This window comes from Heterocephalus glaber, unplaced genomic scaffold, assembly GCF_053883595.1.
Source record: "Heterocephalus glaber isolate CG9 unplaced genomic scaffold, H.glaber_assembly_v1.0 deba00001429, whole genome shotgun sequence".
NCBI classification, from domain to species: domain Eukaryota; kingdom Metazoa; phylum Chordata; class Mammalia; order Rodentia; family Bathyergidae; genus Heterocephalus; species Heterocephalus glaber.
The window spans coordinates 22,455,317-22,479,816 of record NW_028258294.1 but is presented as its reverse complement, the minus strand read 5'-3'; the positions used below and the strand labels follow the sequence as shown (position 1 = coordinate 22,479,816).

Below are 24,500 nucleotides of genomic sequence, written 5' to 3'. Positions count from 1 at the left end.
CCAAATGACCCCGCTGCAGACAGGCAGGTCTGCCCATGCCCTACCGAGGTCCTGAGTCACACAGAACAAACTGAATCAGCCCGCTGCAGACAGGCAGGTTTGGCCACGCCCAACAGAGGTCCCCAGTCGCGCAGAATACACTGAATCAGCCCGCTACACACAGGAAGGTCTGTGCATGCCCTAATGAGGTCCTGAGTCTCACGGAAGACGCTGAATCACCCCGCTGCAGACAGGCAGCCACCTGGTTCCACACTACAAAGACGCAGAGGAAACCAGACCACCAGACCAAGGTACTGAGTCCCACTGTTCCTGGCCCAGAGGTAGGGGCTTCTGAGCCACCATCCCACTGCTCCTGGTCCAGAGGAAGGGGCTTCCTGGCCACCATCCCTCCTGCTGCTCCCAGCCCACAGGAAAGGGCTTTTGGGTCACCATCCCTACCGCTGCTCCCGGCCCCTGTCCCACCTCTCTCAGCTCAGAGGAGGTAATCCGTGCAGGCACTAACAGCCCCCCACCCCAGTCGAAATGAGAAAACATGAAAATAAGTCTCAAAACCAGACTTTCAGATCACCTACAGCAACCCCAAAGGGAAATGAGATGGAACACTCTGATACTCAACCACCTGGACCCAATGAACTGGCAACAAAAGGGGATCTGGAAAAAATGAAATCAGAAATAATTTCTCAGATAACAGGAGAAATTGTGCCCCTAGTGCAAGACATGATTAATAAATCTAGAGAGGAGCTCAGGAACATGATGGAATCCCAACATAAGAAACAAATGGAATCCATAAAACAGATGCAAATAGATTTCCAGGACATGAAAAACTCCACTGAAAGTCTACACAGCAGAATGAGCCAATGTGAGGACAGAATTTGAGATATAGAAGATAAGATTGCAGTTAGTGACCAGGAAAAGAAAAATTGCTTCAAAATTATAAGGGAACATGAGAAATCAATCCAGCAGCTGCTAGATGATGCAAAGAAGAATAACATAAGACTGATTGGGCTCAATGAAGGAAAGGAGAGAGTGCAGATGACATAAAAAATCTCTTCACAGAAATAATGGCAGAAAACTTCCCAAGCAGGGGAAAAGAGCTTGACATACAGATAAGTGAGGCATATAGGACTCCAAATAGCCTTGATCAAAAAAAATCTACACATAGGCATATAATTATTAAGATTCCAGAAACACAACAGAAGAACAAAGTTCTCCAAGCAGCCAGAGAAAAGAAACAAATCACATACAAAGGAAAGCCCATCAGAATCACAGCAGACTTCTCAACACAAACCATCAAGGCAAGAAGAGCTTGGAGTGAAATATTCCAAGCCCTAAAAGAAAACAGCCTCCAACCCAGATTGATGTACCCTGCAAAACTATCTTTCAAAATGGATGGAGAAATAAGACACTTCATGACAAAGAGCGCCTTAGGAACTTCGTGCATGCCAAACCAGCACTCCAAAGAATTTTACACAATATCCTAGGAACAGACACTGAGGATCACAAGCCCAGAAAGCAAAGCAGAATGAACCCATCTGGCATGACAAGAAATTAAATGTAAAGGGGGAGAACCCAGCAAAAAGAAAAAGTCATGGCAATGACAAGTCAATATGTTTCAGTTATAACCATCAATGTTAATGGTCTCAATTCACCAATCAAAAGAAATAGACTGTCAGAACGGGTCAAGAAGCAAAATCCAACAATATGCTGCATACAAGAAACACACTTACTTCAAAAGGAAACTCATAGACTGAAAGTTAAAGGGTGGAAAACAATGCTCCATGTGACAGGAACCCAAAAAAAAGCAGGAGTAGCTATCCTCTTTGCAGATCAAATAGATTTCAAACCAACACTGATTAAGAGAGATGAAGAAGGACACTACATCCTTGTAAAGGGAAGAATCCAAGAGGAAGAGATGACAATCATAAATATCTATACACCAAACACTAGTGCACCCAATTATATAAAACAAATACTAATGGACATGAAAAGTCATATATGCACTAATACAATTGTAGTGGGGGACCTCAACACCCCACTGTCACAAATAGATAGATCAACTAGACTAAAAATAAGTAATGAAATACTAGAACTCAATTGAACTGTTGAATAAATGAACTTAACAGATGTTTACAGAGTCTTCCACCCCACAAAATCAGAATACACATTCTTCTCAGCTGCACATGGGTCATTTTCAAAAATAGACCACATAATCACACATAGAACATGTTTAAGTAAGTGCAAAGAATTGAAGTTATCCCCTGTATATTATCAGACCATAGTCCGATGAAATTGGAGATCCATACCAAAAGAAACTCGAAAAATTTCATAAACACATGGAAATTGAACAACACACTTCTGAATAACCACCAATGGGTCACAGAGGAAATTAAAGAAGAAATCAGACAGTTCCTTCAATTAAATGACAATGACAATACAACATATCGGAATCTATGGGACACAATGAAAGCAGTCTTAAGAGGGAAATTCATAGCAGTGAATATGCATAATAGGAAAACAGAACAAGCCCAATTAAACAACCTGATGCTGAACCTCAAGCTTCTAGAAAAAGAAGAGCAGGGCAACCCCAGAGCTCATACAAGGAAGGAAATTATAAAGATCAGAGGAGAAATCAATGCAATGGAGACTAAGAGAACGATACAAAAAATCAATGAAGCCAAGAGTTGGTTCTTCGAAAGAATCAACCAAATTCACAAACCCTTAGCCAACCTTATCAGAAAAAGGAAAGAAAAGGCCCATTTCCATGCAATTAGGAATGAAAAGGGTGAAATTACAACAGACCCAGCAGAAATCCAGAGGATCAATACCCATTTCCAGAACCTATAGGCCAATAAGATGGACAACACAGAAGAAATGAACAGATTCCTAGATACATATGAATTACCAAAGTTGAACAAAGAAGATCTAAAAATTCTGAACAACCCAGTATCAACCACTGAAATTGAAAATGTAATTAAAAACTTATCAACTAAGAAAAGCCCGGGCCCTGATGGCTTCACTGCTGAATTCTACAAGACATTTAGAGAGGAACTGCTGTCATTACTGTTTAAACTCTTCAATGAAATTGAAAGGGAAGCAATACTCCCAAATTCATTCCTGGAAGCAAGCAGTACCTTGATCCCCAAAGCAGAGAAAGACTGAACTGAAAAAGAGAACTATAGGCCAATCTCACTAATGAACATAGATGCAAAAATCCTTAATGAGATAATAGCAAACAGAATGCAGAAGATCATCAAGAAGATCATACACCCTGATCAAGTGGGATTCATCCCAGGGATGCAGGGATGGTTTAATATACAAAAATCAATCAATGTAATACACTATATCAATAGAGCCAAGGACAAAAACCATATGATTATCTCCATAGACACAGAAAAAGCATTTGACAAAATCCAACATGCATTTATGATAAAAACCCTACAAAAAATTGGAATAAATGGCCTCTACCTCAAACTGATAGAAGCCATCTATGAAAAACCAACAGCCAATATCATACTAAATGGTCACAAACTGAAATCCTTCACACTAAAATCAGGAACAAGACAAGGATGTCCACTATCACCACTCTTGTTCAATATAGTTCTGGAAACATTAGCCACGGCAACTAGACAGGAGAAAGAAATAAAAGGAATAAAGATAGGAAATGAAGAAGTCAAATTGTCATTATTTGCAGATGATATGATATTCTATATAGAAGACCCCAAGAACTCCACCAAAAGTCTTCTAGACTTAATAACCAAATTCAGTCAAGTAGCTGGTTACAAGGGCAACACACAAAAATCAATAGCTTTCCTCTACACCAATGACAGACTCACTGAGAGAGAAATAGGACAAATAATTCCTTTCACAATAGCATCCAAAAAACTGAAATACCTAGGAATCATCCTAAAGAAAGAATTCAAAAACCTCTTCTCTGAAAACTATGGCACTCTGAAAAGAGAGATTGAAGATGATATCAGAAAATGGACAGACATCCCCTGTTCCTGGGTAGGAAGGATTAATCTAGTGAAAATGGCCATACTTCCAAAACTGCTATATAGATTCAATGCAATTCCAATTGAGATCCCAGCAGCATGCTTCATAGACCTTGAGAAAACAATCCAAAAATTCATTTGGAGCAAGAAGAGACCCAGAATAGCGAAAGCAATTCTAGGTAACAGAGACATGGCAGGGGGTATCACAATCCCCAACCTGCAACTATACTACAAAGCTACTGTGATAAAAACAGCATTGTACTGGCAAAGAAACAGACTTGAGGACCAGTTGGACAGATTAGAAGATGCAGAAACAATGCCAGAATCACTCAGCCATCTCATCTTCGACAAAGGAGCCAAACACCCTCACTGGAGGAAAGATAGCCTCTTTAAGAAATGGTGCTGGAGAAATTGGGCTTCAACTTGCCAAAGATTAAAACTAGACCTGTATCTCTCACCATGCACTAAACTAAAATCAAAATGGATTAAAGATCTAAATATTAAAATAGAAACTCTGAACCAGTTGGAACAGAGGTTAGGTAGATCCCTTGAAGACATAGGTGTAGGAAAAGATTTTATGAACAAAACCTCAGTCACCCATGAACTAGCACAAACAATCAACAAGTGGGATCTTTTCTTATTAAAAAGCTTCTGCACAGCAAGAGAAACCACCAGCAGTGTGAAGAGACAACCCACAGTGTGGGAAAAAATCCTCACCTGCTCTTCCTCAGACAAAGATCTACTGTCTCGAATCTATAAAGAACTTAAAAAGATCAGACCTCCCAAATTTAAAGACCCAATCCAAAAATGGGCATCTGAAATGAACAGACATTTCTCAGACAAAGAAGTAGAAATAGTAAATAAATACATGAAAAAATGTTCAATATAACTGATCATTTGAGAGATGCTAATGAAAACGACGCTGAGACTCCACTTCACTCCAGAAAGAATGGCTGCTATCATGAAATCAACCAATAACAAATGCTGGTGGGGCTGTGCGGAAAGAGGAACCCTGCTCCACTGCTGGTGGGAGTGTAGACTGGTGCAATCACTGTGGAAATCAGTATGGAGATACCTCAAAGAACTAGGACTGGAAGTCCCATTTGACCCCACTATTCCACTGCTGGGGATCTTCCCCAAAGAGTTAAAAGAATCATACCACAGTGATATATGTGCACCCATGTTCATAGCAGCACAGTTTGTAATAGCTAAAACTTGGAAACAGCCCAAATGCCCATCAACTGGAGGCTGGATCAAGAAAATGTTGTTTTTTAATAAAATGGAGTACTACTCAGCCATAAAAAATGAGAAATTAGAGACATTTATAGCTAAGTGGATGCACATTGAGGTGATACTCTTAAGTGAAATAAATAGGACACACATGTGTAAATACCGAATAGTTTCTCTGGTGTGAGAAAGTGAAAGTGTAAAGAAGGACTAAATGTATAAAAGTAATGTGAAATAGGAAGAAAAGGGGCAAAGGGGAAGGAAGTGGGAGGGCTAGGGGAAAGGACAAAAGGGAATGGAATTAATATGAAGAAATGAAAAAATAGGAACAAAATCTTTGTAAATAGGGAGGAATGGAGGGGTTGAAGGGAGGGCTGGGCAAGGGTGAAAAATAAGAACCAAGAGAGACTATGTAAACGTGCAAATTTCCAATGATGTATGTCATTATATTGTATACCTAAAATATACCAATGATTAGAATGAACAATCGATAATGTAAAATAGGAAGTAAAGGTCCAAAGGAGTAGGGGTAGTGGGAGTGGCAGGGGAAAGGAAAGAAGGAAAAGGAAAAATGATGAGAAATGGAAAAAATGGAAATAAAGTCTTTGGAAATAGGGAAGGGTGGAGGGCATGAAGGGAGGGCTAGGAATGGGGAAAAAATAAGAACCAAGATGCATTATGTAAAGGTACAATTCCCAATGAGAAATGTAATTGTGTTGTATACCTACAATGTACCAATAAAAGAATTTAATACAAAAAAATTACTAAACATGAAGTAATGCTGAAAAGAGGAGAAAAATCAATCCATCAAAACTTTTGACACAGAGTGGAAAACCAACATAGAATTAGCATACAACAGTATTTAAACAGTTATTTTAGCTATATTCCAAATGCTCAAATGTTAAATTGATACCTACACATTAAAACATCCTACATTTAACTTTTAGAGAATAAAATTACAATATCTATAATGCAAAATACACTGGTTGTGATTAACAGTTTCTAGACATTGCAAAAGAAAAGATTAGCCAATTTGAAAGTATGTAGAAATCCAAAAATAAACAGAAACAGAGAAAAAATTATTTTAAATCAATATATCCTCAGAGACTTTTGGGAAAAAATTCAAGCATCCCAACAAACATGGTTTTAGTCTCTGAGAGGGAGGTGTGTACAGAAAAAAATCTTAAAATGTCTACAAATTTCTAATTTTAGTGCAAACTACAGATTCATTCATCAAATTTTTGTGGAAGGAACCAAGAGAAGCAAGAGCACAAGAAATATAATGAGTTCAACAAGGGAAATAATAACCAAATTACTTAAAACTAGCAATAGAAGAAACACTTAAAAGCAATCAGAGTAAAAAGATGTTAGGTATAGAGCAATTAAATAAATATGACTGACAATTTCTCATCAGCACCAATGCAAGTTGGAGATAGTGGAGCAATGTGTTTAAAGTACAGAAAGGAAAAACAAATGAACAAACAAGCAAAGAAGAAACAAAACAAAAAAAACCCCTGTAAATCTAGAATTCTATATTCAGTCAAAATATCTTTCAAATGCAAAGGCAGAATAAAGATTTCTTTTTAAACATGCAAAAGCTGAAAGAATTTTTTGTCAGTGAACTTACAGTGTAGAAATGTTAAGTCATTCCAGCAGAAGGAAAATGATACCATATGCAGTCTGTACCTGCACAAAGAAATGAAAATCATAACAAATGACTACTTCATGAGCCTTATGCTGGACTTTTGCCATCTATCTCCCCACATTCCATGATCTGGAACATGGGTGTATGCCAAGACATGGGGGAGGAGCATAATAAAAAGGACTAGAGGGGTACAGAGCTACTTGACAATCCATAACATTGATCTAGGAACTGATATGAGAGACAAATTAATTAAAGGTTTGTTTTTTTTTTTTTTTGAGGGAGGGAGAAGAGCTTTATTCAGCAGCCAAGGAATGGAGAAGTGGGAGCTTTGCTGCCAAAAGAGCCTCTCAACCTTAGGGAATTGAGAAGTCACAAATATAGGAAAGGAATAATGAGGGAGATCCAGGCTAATAAAAGGGAAGAATGCTCGTCTATTATAATAATAGACAGAGATCTTCTAGGTACTCCAGGGTCCTCTCTTTCACTCCCTTTCATGTTCTTATATTTTTGATCCTGGCAGTTGATGACTGTCTTCACCCAAAAGTTAAGGCAACAAAGGAGAAAGACACACTGTAAAGGCAAATATGCCAAGCCTTTTCATCCCATTCCATTCACCCATCAGACATCTGCAAGCTCAAGTGAAAACTCAATATTTTCAGCAAAGCAAGGTCAAGTACCTGAAACTTAACTTAGGCAACCCTTATTATTTAACCCAAATGACAGAGGTGCTATCTACACAAAGGCTAGTAAGAAACAGATAGTGTATTATTCATCTGTATGTCCTCCAAAATTAGTGATTTTTTTTTCATGTGGCTGTAGATAGAACCCAGAGTCTCGTGTTATGTTATAAAAGTGCTGTACCACTGAACTATACCCCAGGCCTAAAATTATTAACTTTTAAATCAACTAGGAGAAAGTGAAGCTAAAGTGTATATCTAAGTTTTTCCTCAGTAATAATATTTCATCATCCTTTCAGGAGAAAATACTGCAAAAATAGCTAGATTTCTGCTAACTGTGCTCTAAACTATTGAAGTGTATACCATTGCCACATTCCAGGAATCTAACTGTTTAAGACTTTTATTTTTCACATTTTGGTACTGTCGATTGAACCCAGGACCTTTGCACTGAGCTACATCCCCCCGCCCCCACCCCTCGTTTAAAGACCGCGTCTCACTAAATTGCTAAGTTGCTCAGGCTGGGCTTCAATTTGCCATCCTCCTGCTTCAGTCTTCCAGAGTGCTGAGATTACAGAAATGCATCACCATATCCAGTGGGGCTATGTTTTTATTAAGTGTTTGGGTTTTTACATTTCAGTAATACTGCAGATTGACCATTCTTTAGTTAGTGCAATTCTTTTTAAAGCTATGAATTTATGCCTACACATTAAGATCTTCAGTTTACTTGAAATTTGTTTCTACATGAAGGCAGAGTCGATCAAGAACATTCTAACTGAAAGGGCATCTTTTTCTTGCTGGTGTGAAGTGCTAACTTATAGATTTCACATATCTAGCACCTCCACTGCTCCTTGCATGGAAGACTTTGTGGACCATTTCATTAGTCTATTTCTCTATATAGTGATATTCATACATTAACTAAATATGTTTATACTAAAACATGATATCTGGCAGGACAGGTATTTAATTTTTTTCTTTTTCTAGAGTATTTTAGCTCTTCCTACCATATCTACTTTCTAAATAAATTTTATAATGTTTAAAAAGTAAATGAGGCACCTGGGAGCTTTGGCTAAATCATGTTCATTTCAACCCACCTTACTTACCTATCTGACATATGCAGAAGTCTCCAGTCCTATAACAAGGATTGATCTAGAACAGGGATGGCAAACCTTTTGAAGACTAGTGCCCAAATGGCAACCTCAAACCCACTTCTTTATCCCAAACTGCCAACACTGCAATTAAATCTGAATACTGAGGTTTTAGTTTAGAAAACACAACTTATGCATTAACATCTTTTATTTTAAAAGAAAAACACAACAACACAAGTGACATAGGTCCACCACCACTGATCTAGAGTGGCTCTGGCCTCACAACTATAGTGGCAAGGAGGACACGGCAGTGAAGGGGTGACAGTTGGCCTTCCTGTTATATATCTAGGGGTCAGATCTGCCGCTCTGTGAGGGTCTTCCTGTATTGCCTTAGAACTAGGGATATTGTCTCCTACTCTTTCCTCACTAGCTTCAGTACTTCCGGTGTAGACAGCAAAACTTCATTACTGATCCCATTTGAGTGTATATCAACTGCATGTTGAGGGCAACTTCATGCCATGGGCCAAACTAATTTTTATCGGATTCTAAGATAGTAAACACACAGTGGTTAATTTACTTTTCGTCATTTCAGTGAATGACTTGGCTGACTCTGAGATTGAATTATCTGTAACTCTGTTTTAATAATATGTTGAGGAATTCAGGCAATTTATGCTATTTTCATCACTTAATATTGAGTGCCTGCTTTGCTTTAGGTGTTAAATTCTAGCTGCTGAATATTCAGCAGTCAGAAAATAGGCATACAACCTTCTCTCATGGGAAAACCTAATACTTAAATAAAATATACAGGAATACAAATATTAATTTACTGTTATGTTTAATGCTATGAAGAGAAAAATAGGGCTTTCTATAAGAATAACTGGAGTGAGAATAATGGAGGAATATATATTCTTGTCTATTAAAGCATATTATATACAAATAAAAGCTGATTGAACCTGTAACAGAAACAGATTTATGCAGTGAATTGTATTTGTATAATTAACCTGTTCATTCATCTCACATTTATGTTGATTGAGCACTATATAGGCTCACAAAATGACCAAGACTCAGTTTCAATTTTTTAGGAGCTCTTAATTTAATTATTTAATAATTAGCAGTATTTCCCATTAAAATAATTGCATACTAAATGGAAACAAATATGGTTTTTTTCCTTTTTCATTCTTTTCTTTTTCCTTCTTTTAGATGAGGATAGGCATTCACTCGGGCTCTGTGCTGGCTGGTGTTGTCGGGGTGAGGATGCCTCGATACTGCCTCTTTGGAAATAATGTCACTCTGGCAAGCAAGTTCGAATCAGGAAGCCACCCTAGGCGCATCAATGTCAGCCCGACCACCTACCAGTAAGTGTCCTCTGACCTCTTCCTTAATGTTTTTTTCATTGACTTGAACTGATATCCTGTCATTTGTGAGACCCTGTTCTCTTTCCTGATCCTGTCATTCTCCAAGATGTGATGAGTAAATTTGCCCAGCCTGAAACATAGTAATTGTGATACAAACTTTTATTTGCACCTTAAGAGAATGCATGCAAAATCTGACTTGACTGAGAGATAAACATAGGTTTGCAATTTCCCACAGTCTCTGTCCTTCTCTGATATATCTGTTTAAAATACAGAACAGCACATGTAAGGGGCTGCTTTATTCTACAAATCCAATATTTCAAAATGCTCATCATTTATAAAAATCAAAGGAAAAAGATAGAAAAGTTAGTGCCTCTGTTTTTATTCTTTTGAATGGTGAATATAAACAAGAAATCTAAAGTTAAATGTATACTAAATGTTGCACCCAGCGAGAAAGAACCAACCAGAGACCGATATTAAATCCACACAGGAGTTTATTACTGGCCTGGACCAGAGCCGAGCATCGGACTGGAGTCCCTCCCGACTGGGGGCGATTAACATGTTTTATACACCTTTGAGGCCAGCAGTTTCTAGGACCCCCTATAGAATAGAGCTAGTAAAGCAAGCGAAAGTTACAGAAGCTGAACGCCCTGTCGTTAGAACATTTGTAAAACAATAGTTGATTAATTGTTGCTTCCAAGAGACTCTCTAAGGGGAGGAGGTTTCTAAGCTTCCTCCTTCTGAGTTCATCTAAAGGGCAGGCAGGTGGGTCAAGCAGCAATATGGAGTCTGTCTTGCTAACTAGGGTCCTTCACTAAATACAGAGTAAAACTTTGAACTATTTATTTGTAAGGTCCTCTTTGACAGTGCTGCACATATTTGTCTTTTAAACTCATCCTTATTCTGTGTCTGATAGATGTCATCTCTCCTACTGAATATAAAACTCTATGGAGGCAGAAACTCATATCTGGTTTTCCTCATCATTATATCCGAAGGGCTTAGGAAAAAATGTTTAACATTCAATAAGCATTTTGTAGATATTTATTGAATTAATAAATAAATGCTCAATAAGATAAACCTCTTTAGAATAAATGGCAGAGAGCTATATGAAAATCTCTTACCTTGTCTCTGACCTCAGCTTTAGAGTAGGCAGTGGTGTGCAAGCTATTTCATTACTACTATTTTTGATGACTTAGAAATCATATTGAAATATTGTTAAATAGAAATAGCAACGATTTACTTTTATTAAAGTGATTACCAAAAATAGAAACTTTGAAAATAAAAATCATAAAATTTGATTATAATAGCAAATAAAATGGTGATATTTTGACTCTTCTGATGCCACATCCAATGAAAGGAAATTTAAAATCTTTGAGAAGAAAGATATGTATGTCCAGATTCCTGAGGAACAGAGGGGAAAGGAACTGAAATTATACATGTAAAATTGAGAGAAAGTTGAAAATGAAAATATGTTTTTTTAAAGTTCTTGCTAAACTAATTTAAGTAACTGAATACCTTCCTATCACTGTTTTGGAAAAAAACACAAACCTTTTGCCAATTTAAGGAGTCCAAGTGATTTAGGGAACCTGACAGACAACTTCTGGACCACGCTACCAGGAATCCATCTTCTTAAGAACTATATCCACCAACTTAAGAACTATATACATTTTTAGGATGTTGGTAACAGTTTTCTCCTTTTCAATTTCTTCCAGTTTTCTTATCACAATTCTAGGCATCAATAATTGGCATATCAAATTGAATTTTGGAAACTTCTCCAGGAAGATCAATGATTCTGGCACCTTCTTCTCTAGACTGTAGAGTAAGAAAAAGTTACTAAAAATTAGTGACATCACCCATATCCTCTTACTGTGGTCACAATATTTCCCATCATGGTGTTAGTATTTATTTTCCATGGGAAATGATATGTAAAGGATGCGCCAACTATGTGAAGTGTTCACACCCTGAGCTTAGACATCATAACTGTGGCTGGGCGTGGTTATGTAGGACCAGCTACACAGGGTCTGCGTACTCTGGTGCTGATTTGGAGTTTTCTTAGTATTTTTCACATTGAGTTTGTGAAGATCCTTAGTGATCAATAAGGTCTGAAGAACTGAATAATTTCAACACGGAAGCATTTTGTTCTGTGGTTGTCCTCCAACCTCTACCAAAAAGATCAGATGGAGCCATAGATAGACATGTTACACTGCCATGTGGATCATTTCTAAGAGATATTTTCATGACCCCAATAGTGTAATTCTTAATGACACCTTATAAAATATTTTTACATTCAGTCTATTTTCAATTTAACCATTTTCTTCCCTCTTCCTTCTTTTAACAAGTATTTGTTAATCAGCTACTATATTGTGAACACTGTAGTAGGCACTTAAGGCTGTAACAATGCACAGCATAAATGTGATCCCTGTTCTTGTGGAGATCATCACAGACTAGATGGTAGATGTACCTGAGTAAACAGTTACTATAAATAGACTACTAAAGGAAGCCAGTATCCCTGAATTAGCGTAACAGAGCAAGAAGTGGGCTACAATGAAGATGGAGACATAAATTGAAGCTAGCCCTTCAAGAACAGGCAAGTCATGTTAAGGGGGTAACATCCAACCCTAGGAGCAATGGGGAACACAGAAGAAATACTTGATTAGGTTTGTACATTAAAAAGATTACCAAGATTGTAGAAAGGAGAATAGTTGCAGGGGTTTGGCAAGTAGGAGGAGACAAACAATACAATGATTGAGAGCAGGTGTTCTTATCACCATTTTGCTGATGGAATGCATAGCTATTACTGAGATCCTGGAGCCCCAACCATTAGCTATTTTGATGTGTCTCCGATGCTTCAGCACAGTGGTTGGATTCCACGTCTTGATATTCATTTTAATCCAGTGTACCATTAAAGAAAAAAGCACCTTCTCTCTCTCTCTCTTTCCTTTCCCCTACCCCTCCCATTTCCCCCTCCCCTTTGCCCCTTTTCTTCCTATTTCACATTATCTATTATACCTTTTAGTCCTTATTTACACTTTCAGTTTCTCACACTAGAGAAACTATTCGGTATTTACACATGTGTGTCCTGTTTATTTCACTTAAGAGTTTCATCTGAATGTTCATTCATTTAGCAGAGGGGAATGGAATTAATATGAGAAAATGAAAAAATGGAAACAAAGTCTTTGTAAATAGGGAAGGATGGAGGGGTTGAAGGGAGGGTACGGGAAGGGGGAAAAATAAGAACCAAGAGAGTTTGTAAAGGTGCATATCTCCAATGATGAATGTCATTATGTTGTACACCTAAAATGTACCAATAAAAGGATATCCAAAAAAAAAAAAAAGAAAAAGAAAAAGAAAAAAGCACCTTGGGCCTGGGTAATTCTATAGACAGTTAAGTTCAAAATTCAAGGACATGACCTCAGTGTGACTGAGTTTTCATTTGCTGGATCTGATGTACCTAAGTACTTATTGTTGTTTTCTTCTATCTTAGTCTATACAGTTCAGCCACAAGCAATTCTATTAATTACACACTGGGCAGGCAATTTATAAACCTACAAAGATATAGCATACTTTTGTAGGATGCTCAAAGTGAAATGCTAGAGTTGACTTTGCAGGAGTATTTTCTAACGGACAAAATTGCCCATTCCTTAAGCAAATAAACTTGTGAAATAGAACTGAGGATCGAACTCATGGGAGCTTGAAATCTCCAGTTTTCACCCTTGAATTAAATCCTGTAGAACGTTCTATATACCTAGTGATCTTGAAATCTTCCAAGAGGTTTTTTATATTCATTTTAGTAAAATATATGACTGTCATAGTTTTTAGGTAATGAATTAATTTGATATTATGAAAAATTGAAATAATTTTCTGAATAGTTTATTTTGAGTACACTTCACTGGAAATATTAAAATAATTTATTAATAAACACTTCTATAGCAATCTAATGCTGAAAATTAAAATGGTCTCACTATTACTATTTTTGCTTCAGCTCTTTTTAAATAAAAGAATCAACACAAGGAATGCAAACATTATGTACTGCAACCATGTACAAAACAAGGAAGGTGATCAAGAGATGGGGAATGAAAAGGCAATGTGAAATACGAATTAGCATTTCTTTGGAAATGTCCTTTCCTTTTATTGTGACAAATGTCCGTGTGAATTTGGTATTCAAAATCCAGTGTTTTATATATTAACTTTATACTTATGTATTCACAAGTCATAGAATTTTATTTTACATATTTTAATTTGCTTAAGTGGTATTTTACTATATACTCTTTCTGTAGCCTTGGTTTCTTTTAAACAAAATTTCATAGGTTTAGGATATATTTGTGATAAAACATATTGCTCTAGCTCATCATTTAATTACCTTATAATATTCAATGTATGACTATACCATATTTTAATATTTATTTACTTCTCTATTGATAAACACTTAGGCTAATCTTTTACTCTTTAATTCTTAAAAAGTATGTTCTTAATTATGTCATTATATAAGTTTATTTTACATTTCATCTAGTATAATTGCACTTCTTAAAGGTTAATAGAGTTTAAATCATTATAAGTTGTTTACCTGAAAATTAATTGTGGGAAAAAGGAATAAAGTCTTTAAAGTCAGGGCCACAATTTTTATTTAATAGTTCTAATTTTTAAAAAAATTAAATGTGGGGAATCATCTGGCTGCACGAAGTAACATCTAAGGACCATCACCTCTTCACCTAAAGAAATTTACTGCTAGTTTTTTCTCTCAACAAAAAAAAAAAATCTGGATTTTTTTTTTGTTTTGAGTTTTCCATGTTTGATGTTTTCATTTTTCTCCAGTGGAAGTGAAATTTACACTTACTTTTGTTCCTAGCCATCCCTATTTAAAAATAGTGGACATAAGACTGGGGATTTAGCTCAGTGGTTCTGCTACCTGCTTCACAAGCACAAGGTCCCAAGTTTGATCCCCAGTAGCAAAAAAAAAAAAAAAAAAAAAAAAAAGTGGACATAATGCACACATTTTTCTTAACATCATGCTGCTGATCTGGGAAAATGAAATAGTAGCTTATATCAAGGGTATGGATATGGTTTCTGCAAAATCTGAAGTGGCATGAATAATTGAATGATTTGCCTGAGCAGAGTTAATTGTTTTTCTGTGCTATGTGCAAACCAAAAATGTAGAAAGACTCTTTATTCCCTTGGTATGAATTTTTCCTTAACTTTTAAACATGTTTGCATTTCTCATTTTGCAATTTATCAACTATTAGATTTTTAAAGAATCCCTGTTTGCCTCTACTATGCAAGGCCCTTTTTTTTTTTTTTTTACTAAAACTAAGCTGCATTCTCACTCTGCTACTTAAGGACCTTATCATATGAGGGGATGGGCAGAATAAGGCAGTGGTTAAGTGCACAAGCTCAGAGTTAGCTATCTGGGTTGGAATCCTGTCTTTAAAACTTAGTGCCTCACGCAGGGGATGTAGCTTAATGGTAGAGTGTTTGCCTAGCATGCACAAGGTCCTGGCTTCAATTCTTAGTACTGCAAAAAATTCCAAAACAAAACAAAAAGAACTTAGTGCCTCTACTTAGTTTCTTTGTACTAAGTTTCCTCATCTTTAAAATGAGTATCTATTTCAGAAAATTAATTTTGGTTTAATGTGATGTTTATAATTTATTTTTCTTTTTGAGACAAGATTTCACTATGTGGTTCAGACTGATCTTGAACTCACTATGAAGCCCAGGCTGGACTCAAACTCACAGCAATCCTTCTGCTTCAGCCTCCAGAGTGCTGGGATCATAGACATGCATCACCATGCCCAGCTCATGTTTTTAATCTCTTATGACAGGGAGCATAGTGCACATTCATTTATTGCTTCATCCTGTTCTTTCCACGAAGAAAGACACTATCTTATACTGGCACTTGATTCTCATATTTTATAAACTTAGCCATGTTGAAAAATGTATGTTTACTTGATTAGAGACCTCCTGTGGAAATCCTAAGGAATGAATGAGTGGTAAATTGGCCAAAAGCAATTTGAGCTGTGACTCACAGCTGAACTAGTGATCAGTTCATTCCTACAAATTTTTATTAACAAAATAATCTTATTGATGACTGTTTAACTCATAGTCTTATGATAAAAACTGGCTATTTTCTTGGAAAATCTGCAAGCTAAGCAGAGATACATAATTACCTCAAGTAATCATATCTGTTTATATGTATAATATACAGATATATAGAGAGAAATATAATTATTTCTTAATTAATTACTTTTGGCTTCAACAACACAAATTTATCATTTTACAAATCAGTAGAAATCTTACTGACATGGGTCTCACAGGTAAAATCGAGATATCATCAGGATTACATACTTTCCTAGGAGAAAATGTGCTTTCTTGTCTTTTGCACATCTATAGGTCACTTTCATGTCTCTTTTCATGCTTCCTTTTCTCTGCCATCAAAGCCCATTATAGTGTCCCTCTCTGACTTTTCTTCTATGGGCATATCTCTTTTTCTCTGACTCTTCTTATTCCCTCTTCCACTTTTAAGGATTTCATGGCCCAGTGTAGAATTTAGGATATTTTCTTAAAGTTCATTGGTGAGCTAGCTACCTCTTTGTCATGTAACCTAATATGCTTGCATGTTTTAGGAATTAGGATGTGGAAGGGGAGGGGTATGATTACTCTGCCTACAACAAAGGAAAATTTTAAGGTGAAAATCAGTCTAGAAACACAGCCCCTGTTCTACTTTTACCCGCTGTCCTTGAGAACTTTTATTTAACATATTAATTATATAAGCAAAATCTGAGGAAGAAAATGGACTTTTACAAAATGAGTATTTGGCTTCTAAAGAAGTTTTGTTTAAAACTAAAGATATAGAATCCTGAAGAGGGACAACTGTTACAGGTCTGAATTGACTGAATTATATTTCTGTATTTAAGAAGCAGTAGAATTTTTGGCTGTAGGAGGAAATGAACAGTGCTGAAAAGTGTGGAATTTTAATGATAACTGTCATCCTTGTATTGCACAACCTGCCATCAGACACAGCTATTCCTATATAATATCTCTAGGGGAGATGAACAGATGGGAGATTGTAATTTTTTATTAGTGCATGTTTGTAGTACATGATGATTACATTCATCATGGAAAGTTGCTATATGTATATGAATATCTTAATTATATTTTTTCATCCCCCTTTCTCTCCCCTCTGTAACCTCTCTCTCTTTCTCTTGCTCCCCTTCCATTTGCAAAAGATCTATCTCCCTGTTTTCTATTATCTTTTATTTTGCTCTATAATTTATTTATATTTTGGGTTTCTCATATAAGAGAAACTGGGGAATATTTAAACATGTGTCTGATATATTTCATTGAACATTATAGTCTCAAGGTGCATCTATTTTCTTACAAATGACTCAAATTTTATCCTTATTTATGGCAGAGTAGCATTCCATTGTGTATAAATATGTTTTCTTTATCCATTCACCTGTTGGTAGACACATAGACCACTTCCAAGATTTAGCAATTATGATTTTTATTCCTATAAACATGGGTATGCAGGTATCACTGAAATATGCCTTTAACTCTTTCAGGGAGACACTTAGAAGGGTAATATCTAGGTTGAATGGAATTTCTAGTTTCTAGTTTTTTGAGGAATGTTCATACTAATTTCCATAATGGTTGTATGTAGAAAGGCTCCTTTTACTCTGCAGCCTCACCAGCATTTGTTATTATTTGATTTCTTGAAGATGACCGTTCTTTCTGGAGTGAAATAGAAGCTCAGTGTTATTTTAATTTACATTTCTCTAAGGGATAGAGTTGTCGAATATTTTTTCATGTATGTATTAGCTATTTGTACTTCCTTTCTGGGAAGTTTATTTCAATAGCCCATTTTTAAATTGAGTCTTTTATTTTGAGAGATCTAATTTTTGTGAGTTCTTTATCTATTCTAGATATTAGTCCTCTGTCCAAGGAGTAGGTAAAAAAAATTTTCCCATTCTGAGGGTTGTCTCTTCACTCTGTTGGTTGTTTCCTTTGCTGTAGAGAAGCTTTTTAATTTGATATGGTCCCATTTGTTGATTCTTGATGTTATTTCTTGTGCACTTGGGGTTCTGTTCAGAGAATCCTTGTCTATACCTATGTCTTCAAGAGTTTTACCTTCCAGCAGGTTAACTGTTTCTGTTGTAACATTTAGATCTTTGATACATTTTTATTTTAGTTTAGTATATGGTGGGATATATGGGCCTAGATTCAGTCTTTGCATGTGGTTAGTGAAAACTGGCTAATCTTCCCAGCACCATTTATTAAAGGTGCTATCTTTTCTCCAACCTATATTTTCGGCCCCTTTCGTCAAAGATCAGATGGCTGAATGTGCCCGCAGCTGTTTCAGCATCCTCTTTTCTTTTCCTATCCTCAGATAACCAGGCTTGAAAGTGCACAGACAACATTTTTGTGTTAGAGTTTGATATAGTACATAAATTCCTATTCTATGAATTAAGATATCTGATCTAATCTTGGTTGAGATATTGACCTAAATCAGTGATGGCAAACCTTTCAGAGCTTTCAATGATACCTGTGGCGCATGTGCCGTAGGTTCACCACCCCTGACCTGGATTGTCACTAAAATAACTTTTAGCTCTAAAATCTCCATCAAAGTCATAACAAAAATCTATTGCCTTATTCTCTCTGAGCAGTTTATTCACATTATCTCATTTAATCTTCACAGCTAGCCTGTGAGATAGACAGTTATTATCTTAATTTTTCAAATGAGAAGAAACTAGCACTTATTTTTTAAAAATTTTTATTAGCACATGTTTGCAATACATAATGAATACATTCATTTTGGGCAGTATATATATCACATCTTAATGCTTTTTACTTCCCCTTCCTTCCATCTCCCTTCATCCGTAGATCCCCTTCTCATCTGCTAAAGGGATCTTTCCCTGTTTCCTATTATCTATTATTTTGCTCTTCAAATTATTTATACTTTGTGTTTCTTATATAAAAGAAACTATGATATTTATCCTTCACTGACTGATTGATTCCACTTAGCATTATGGTCTCAAGGTGTACCTATCTTTCTACAATCAACTCATATTTATCCTTCTTTATGGCTTATCAGTACTTCATTTTGCATATATAGGGCATCTCTAAAGGTTCAATTACAGTGAGTGGTGCTTCTAAAAACATGAGGATGGATATATCATTATAATAATATGTTTTTAACTTTTTGGAGAAGATATCCAGGAGAGGTATAGCCCAATTGAATGGAATTTCTAGTTTTAGGTTTTTGAGGAATCTCTATACTGATTTCCATAATGGTTATAGAAGTTTACATTCCCTTCAACAGTATGGAAGGGTTCCTTTTGTCCCACAACCTCATCAGACTTTGTTGTTTTTTGAGTTCTTGATAATATTCATTCTTACTGAAGTAAGATGTAATCTCAGTGCTATTTTAATTTGCATTTCTTTAACAGCCAAAGATGCTGAATATTTTTTGTGTACTTATTGTTCACTTATACTTCTTCTGTGAAGATCTATACATTTCAATTGCCTATTTTTGATTGAGCAATTTATTTGAGGGTGTCTAAAGCAACCAGCACTTAGAAAGGTTACATAAGTCACCATGAGCATAAGCTAAGTGTGTATGGGAGTCAGAATTCAAATCCACTCCTCTCTACTTTCAAGCCTGAGTCTTTGTCTATGGTTAAAGTATCTCATAGGGTTGATTAACAACTAAGTCAGATAAAATGGAAAATGAACCCCAATAATTTCTGCATTAGTGGGAGAATTTCCTCTGCAAGAGAATGGTGAAGAGAGAAGTAATGAGCAAACTGAAATCATAGTGTGGGAGATTTCTCTTTTCTTATTCATGTAGACATAATACCCAGGATTCACTTGTGCTATTTTGGAGTTCCTTTCATATGCATGGTAATAAAAGAGAAGCATGTTATTTCTAAAATATTCACTTGGAGTCTCTATATTTTAAATATTTAATATTATGTTTCTAATATATTATATTATTATATATAATATTTAATATTATATAATATTAAATATTATATTTATAATGTAATATATATTATATTTAAATATTTTAAATTATGTTAGTATCTCTATACCTGGATGAAACATGAATGTATTTGAAAAAGCTATAGCCAGTGGAGCCTTCTGAGTAAAGCAGAAAACTGCCTTTGGTTCTTTGAGGTGGCAGCCTTTTGAATAAGTATATCTCTGCTGTGTAAATACATCACTGGGAAAATGGGCTTCCTAATCAGAATTTATTGACATCAGAATTTATTCATTTTTCTGTATACTGAAAGATACATGGAATAACTGAAGCAAAATTAAATCACTTAAATGTATTTTTATTTGCATACATAAGTTAATAGTTACTAATAGTAGTCAAAAATACTTGCTAGAAAATCCATTTCAGTTACTTTGACAATATGGTATTATAAAAGAGTAAGATGCAATGTTATAAACATTTACTCTTTCCAATGGACACATAATGCTTGAAAAGATATCAAAAAATCTTCAGGAAATTCTTGTTTAGTAGTTAATCAGTAACACCTCCTTTTTTTTCAAATAGAAATATTCATCTTTAGCAGTGATTTGATAATTAAGGAAATAAAAAGTATTTGAACTGGAATGTTACTCTTCTGTAAGTCTTTTAAATAACTTTATTGATCATCTTACCCTTTTTGCTATAGAAGCACCAAAATAGTAAACACTATATCTTACAAAAGAAACACAATCAGTCAAGATAAATGACTAGTTTCCCCGAAAGGAAAACTTGAGCTCTACCTCAAGAATTACATTTCTACTTTTCCAATTACAGACAGCAACATTAATACTACCCTTTTAAATGTGCCAATAAAAGTCACATATAACAAAATTGAATGAGATATTCTACTCATTTAGACATTTTTATTTTGTTCTTTCCACCTTTGTATTCCTGCTATATTAAGTAGTATTTTGTCAGAAAATGTAGTTTTGTAGATTGTCAATCAAAGCCTTGCTAATGCATTTTTAAAAATAAATCAGGGCCATTTTTTTCAACTTTAGAATATTCTGTCTCAATCATTCCATGCATATACCTGTACATTTAAGACCCATATAGTGAAGACTTTGAGGATAAATATATACTTCACAGCTATTTTCTTTTTTAAATTAATTTTATTGGTACATTTTAGATTTACAATATAATGACATTCATCATTGGAAATTTGCACCTTTACATAACCTCTCTTGGTTCTTGTTTTTTTCCCATTCCCCTGCCCTTCCTTTAACCCCTCTATCCCTCCCTATTTATATTTTCATGATAAAAATAGTTCAAACTTACCTTCTAAAGGTAGAGCAGTTCTAAAGGTCTCCTTGCTTAAAGTGCTTGTAAGAGTCAGTGAGAAAAATGTAAACATGTAATAATACTTATTGTTATTATTTCATAGACATGAAATGAAAGATCATGTCTGGCAATTTAGACATTTTTTATGGTTTAGTTGATTTTTTGGCATAGATTTTAGGCTCAAGACTGCATATGGAAGGAAAGTTTCAAAGTAAAAAATAGTAGTAAATGTCACTTATAAGGGCCTATTTCTAAATAGTATGGAAGAAAGATCTAGTGCCTCTTCCCACTATAGCAAATATTAAAAGGTTCATTACCTAGTTCTAGAATTCAGAATTTAAAGACATTAATCTGTTACTCATGTCAATAGTTCTTTCTATATTGTGGATATCTATTACTTTCTTAAAAAATGGTACAAATTCAGGTGGCCTGATAGACCACACTTTACTTTATAATTAGCACAGAATATAGGTTCTTCCTATACCCCCCTCTTTTCCCCTCCCCTCCCTCCCCTCCCCTCACCTCTCCTCTCCTTGCTTCTCCTCTCCTCTCCTCTCCTCTCCTCTCCTCTCCTCTCTTCTCCTTTCCTGTCTCTGCTGTTGTTCTTATTGTTCTGGGAATTGAACCCAAGAGTCTCATGCATGCTAGATAAATGCTCTACCACTGAGCTACATCTCCAGCTCATAAAGGATCATTACTGATTCATTTTGATATGTGTTCATATTAGCTGAAAAGCTCAAAATGAAAAGTAAGTTTTAAACATTTATTGCCCATGAAAACAATTCAAGTAAAAGCTGATTTAGAAATCCAGTGCAGAACATGGCTAAAGTAATATTGAGGTTCGTGGGGGATAGTGTAACGCTTAAGATAGTCTTGGGGTTAGTGTGTTTGTGAGACTCCTGAAGCATTTTTTATGCATACTCATTCTCATTCCATTTCAAGAGTGGTCCATGCTTTAGAAAATATTAAGAACTACTACTGACTGATTAAGCAAAAAATGACCAAAGAAGAGAATATAAAGTTCACATTCCTGTCCTACAACTAGTTAGCTTATGACCCTTGGTAAGCCACATAAATTATTTCATCCTCAATTTCTTCATGAATTATGAAAGCTAGCTAGGTCTAGATAATTTAAATATTTTGTACTAAATCCTGAAAACAGAAAAAGGACACTAGTGGAAAAGTAGTAAAATCTGAAGTCAAGAATTTAGTTAATGGTATTATGCTACTGTTAATATTTTTAGTTCTGACAAATGTGTTTTATAGAATATAAACATTAGGGCAAATTGAGTAAAGAGTAAAGGAGAACTCAGTATACCATCTTGGCAACTCTTGTAAATCTAAAATTATTCCAAAATAAAATGTTTACTTAAATAATTTTTACACTTCTAATATTCAGTGAGGCTCAGAATATATTTTCTGCTTACATAATAGAGAATCTTATATGCTGTTAGAGATCCATTGAAGGTTTTTGAGCTTGGGAACATGATAAAAGGAAGACTTCCTTGGAAGCATTGCTCCACAGAGTATGGAATGGAGACTAGAGATAAACAACTAGCAAGAGGCAACCGTGTTGTTCTGGGCATATGGTATGGTCATGAATTAGGACCATGGTGGCGGGAACAGAAAGAAAGTATACAAGGTATGGATATCTTTAAAGAATGAATTGACAGGGGAAGAACACATCATCATTTTATGTATGGTATAGTCAACAATGGGCCTCGGAGAGAAAATCATATTCTCTGAGTTTTGAAAATAATAATGCCTTAGGAATTTATTTCTCCTTTAAAGTTTTTATTTTTAGGTTTACATGTAATAAGCCTATATACAATTTTATATTTCTCCTTTTTCCTCATTTATGCATACTATTGTATATGGAAAAATTATATTTTACTATATTAGAGTATTTGTATATTGTATTGTCCTATTAAGTAAATTCTCCCCAAACATGGTCTACCTTCAAAAAATTTCTCATGAATGTATTATATAAATATATTTTAATAGTTAATAAAATATAGTATGTTTGGAAAACTAATTTTAGACCTAGAGACTAGAATCCAGTTTTAATTGGTTGTTAATCTTTTAGCATCCAGTTTATCTCACTGTTCTTTTGTGTTAGTTTTGTACACTAGGAGAAATCCGACAGCTCTGCTGTGTTCAAGAATCCTTTCATGGTGCTGATTAAAGTGCAGAGATTCTCATGCATTAGTCACCCATTACTGAATCAAAATTGCTCTATCATCAGTTTTTGTGATATTGGCAAAAACCACATTGTTATCCCTGAAGATTTGGAGCATGTTTCACATTTGCAAGTCTAAAACTAATGTGTTTATTTATTTCATATGACCCTCTATAATATGAGTAGTATATACATTCTCAAGCTTCACTAAGTGTTAGAATGGTAAATAATCTTTAAAATAAATTACTGTACAGCAAAATCTTTCCTTTTCCACAAGGAAATTGAGAACTAGATGATTTAAATGACTCTCCTAGTACAGTTAACTAATTTGTCCATACCTCACCTCTACGGGGAGGAAAATCTACAAAGTAGATTTTACAAAGTAAAAGATCAGATTTACAATGTTTATGTATAGCTTGTCTCCCATTTTATTTACTACCTTACTGTAGTTTCCCTACACAAAAATTAACATTTCTAGGAAGTGTCATTTTAGGAGGATTTGAAAGGAATATTTGCTATAAAACATTGTTGATAGTAAATGAAAGAAATAGATGGAACTATTTTTTATGATACTGGGACTGAACATGGAGTCTTCACACTGAGTTACAGTCCCATCCTTTTTTAAAAAAAAATTTACTGTAGTTTGTGAAGTTTACATTCATCTTGGCAAGTGGGTAACATAACACGGCTTATTTCTTTTTTAAGTTCCTTTCCCCTTCCCACCAACCTCCCTCCCTCTATCTTTTCCATTTTGAAGTTAGGTATTATTATTCTTAGCCCATGTTCATGATGAATAATGTTTGCATTCATTATTGAGGCAGTACCCTGCTAAGTCTCTAAGTTTCCCATGCTGGACTCAAACTTGTGATTCCCTTGCCTCACTCACCCTTCCAGAGTACCAGAACTACAGGCATGAGACACCATGTCCAGCTGGATGCTTAAACAAAGAGAAAGAGTATATCCTTTATTTTTAGTCTCTAAATATTTTCTCAAATTGACTTACCTTGTTTAGGGGATTAAAATGATTACAAT

The 24,500-nt window shown here is 35.2% G+C and overlaps 1 protein-coding gene across 2 annotated transcripts in view; it reads left to right on the top strand.

The window, feature by feature from the left end:
• Gucy1a2 (guanylate cyclase 1 soluble subunit alpha 2) overlaps positions 1-24,500 on the top strand; it is a 400,022-nt gene that overhangs the window by 281,060 nt on the left and 94,462 nt on the right. For both annotated transcript variants that reach the window (XM_087212146.1, XM_004856489.3), the window contains exon 7: positions 9,827-9,981. In XM_087212146.1, the coding sequence (XP_087068272.1) occupies positions 9,827-9,981 (155 nt within the window). The remainder of the gene's footprint in view (positions 1-9,826; positions 9,982-24,500) is intronic.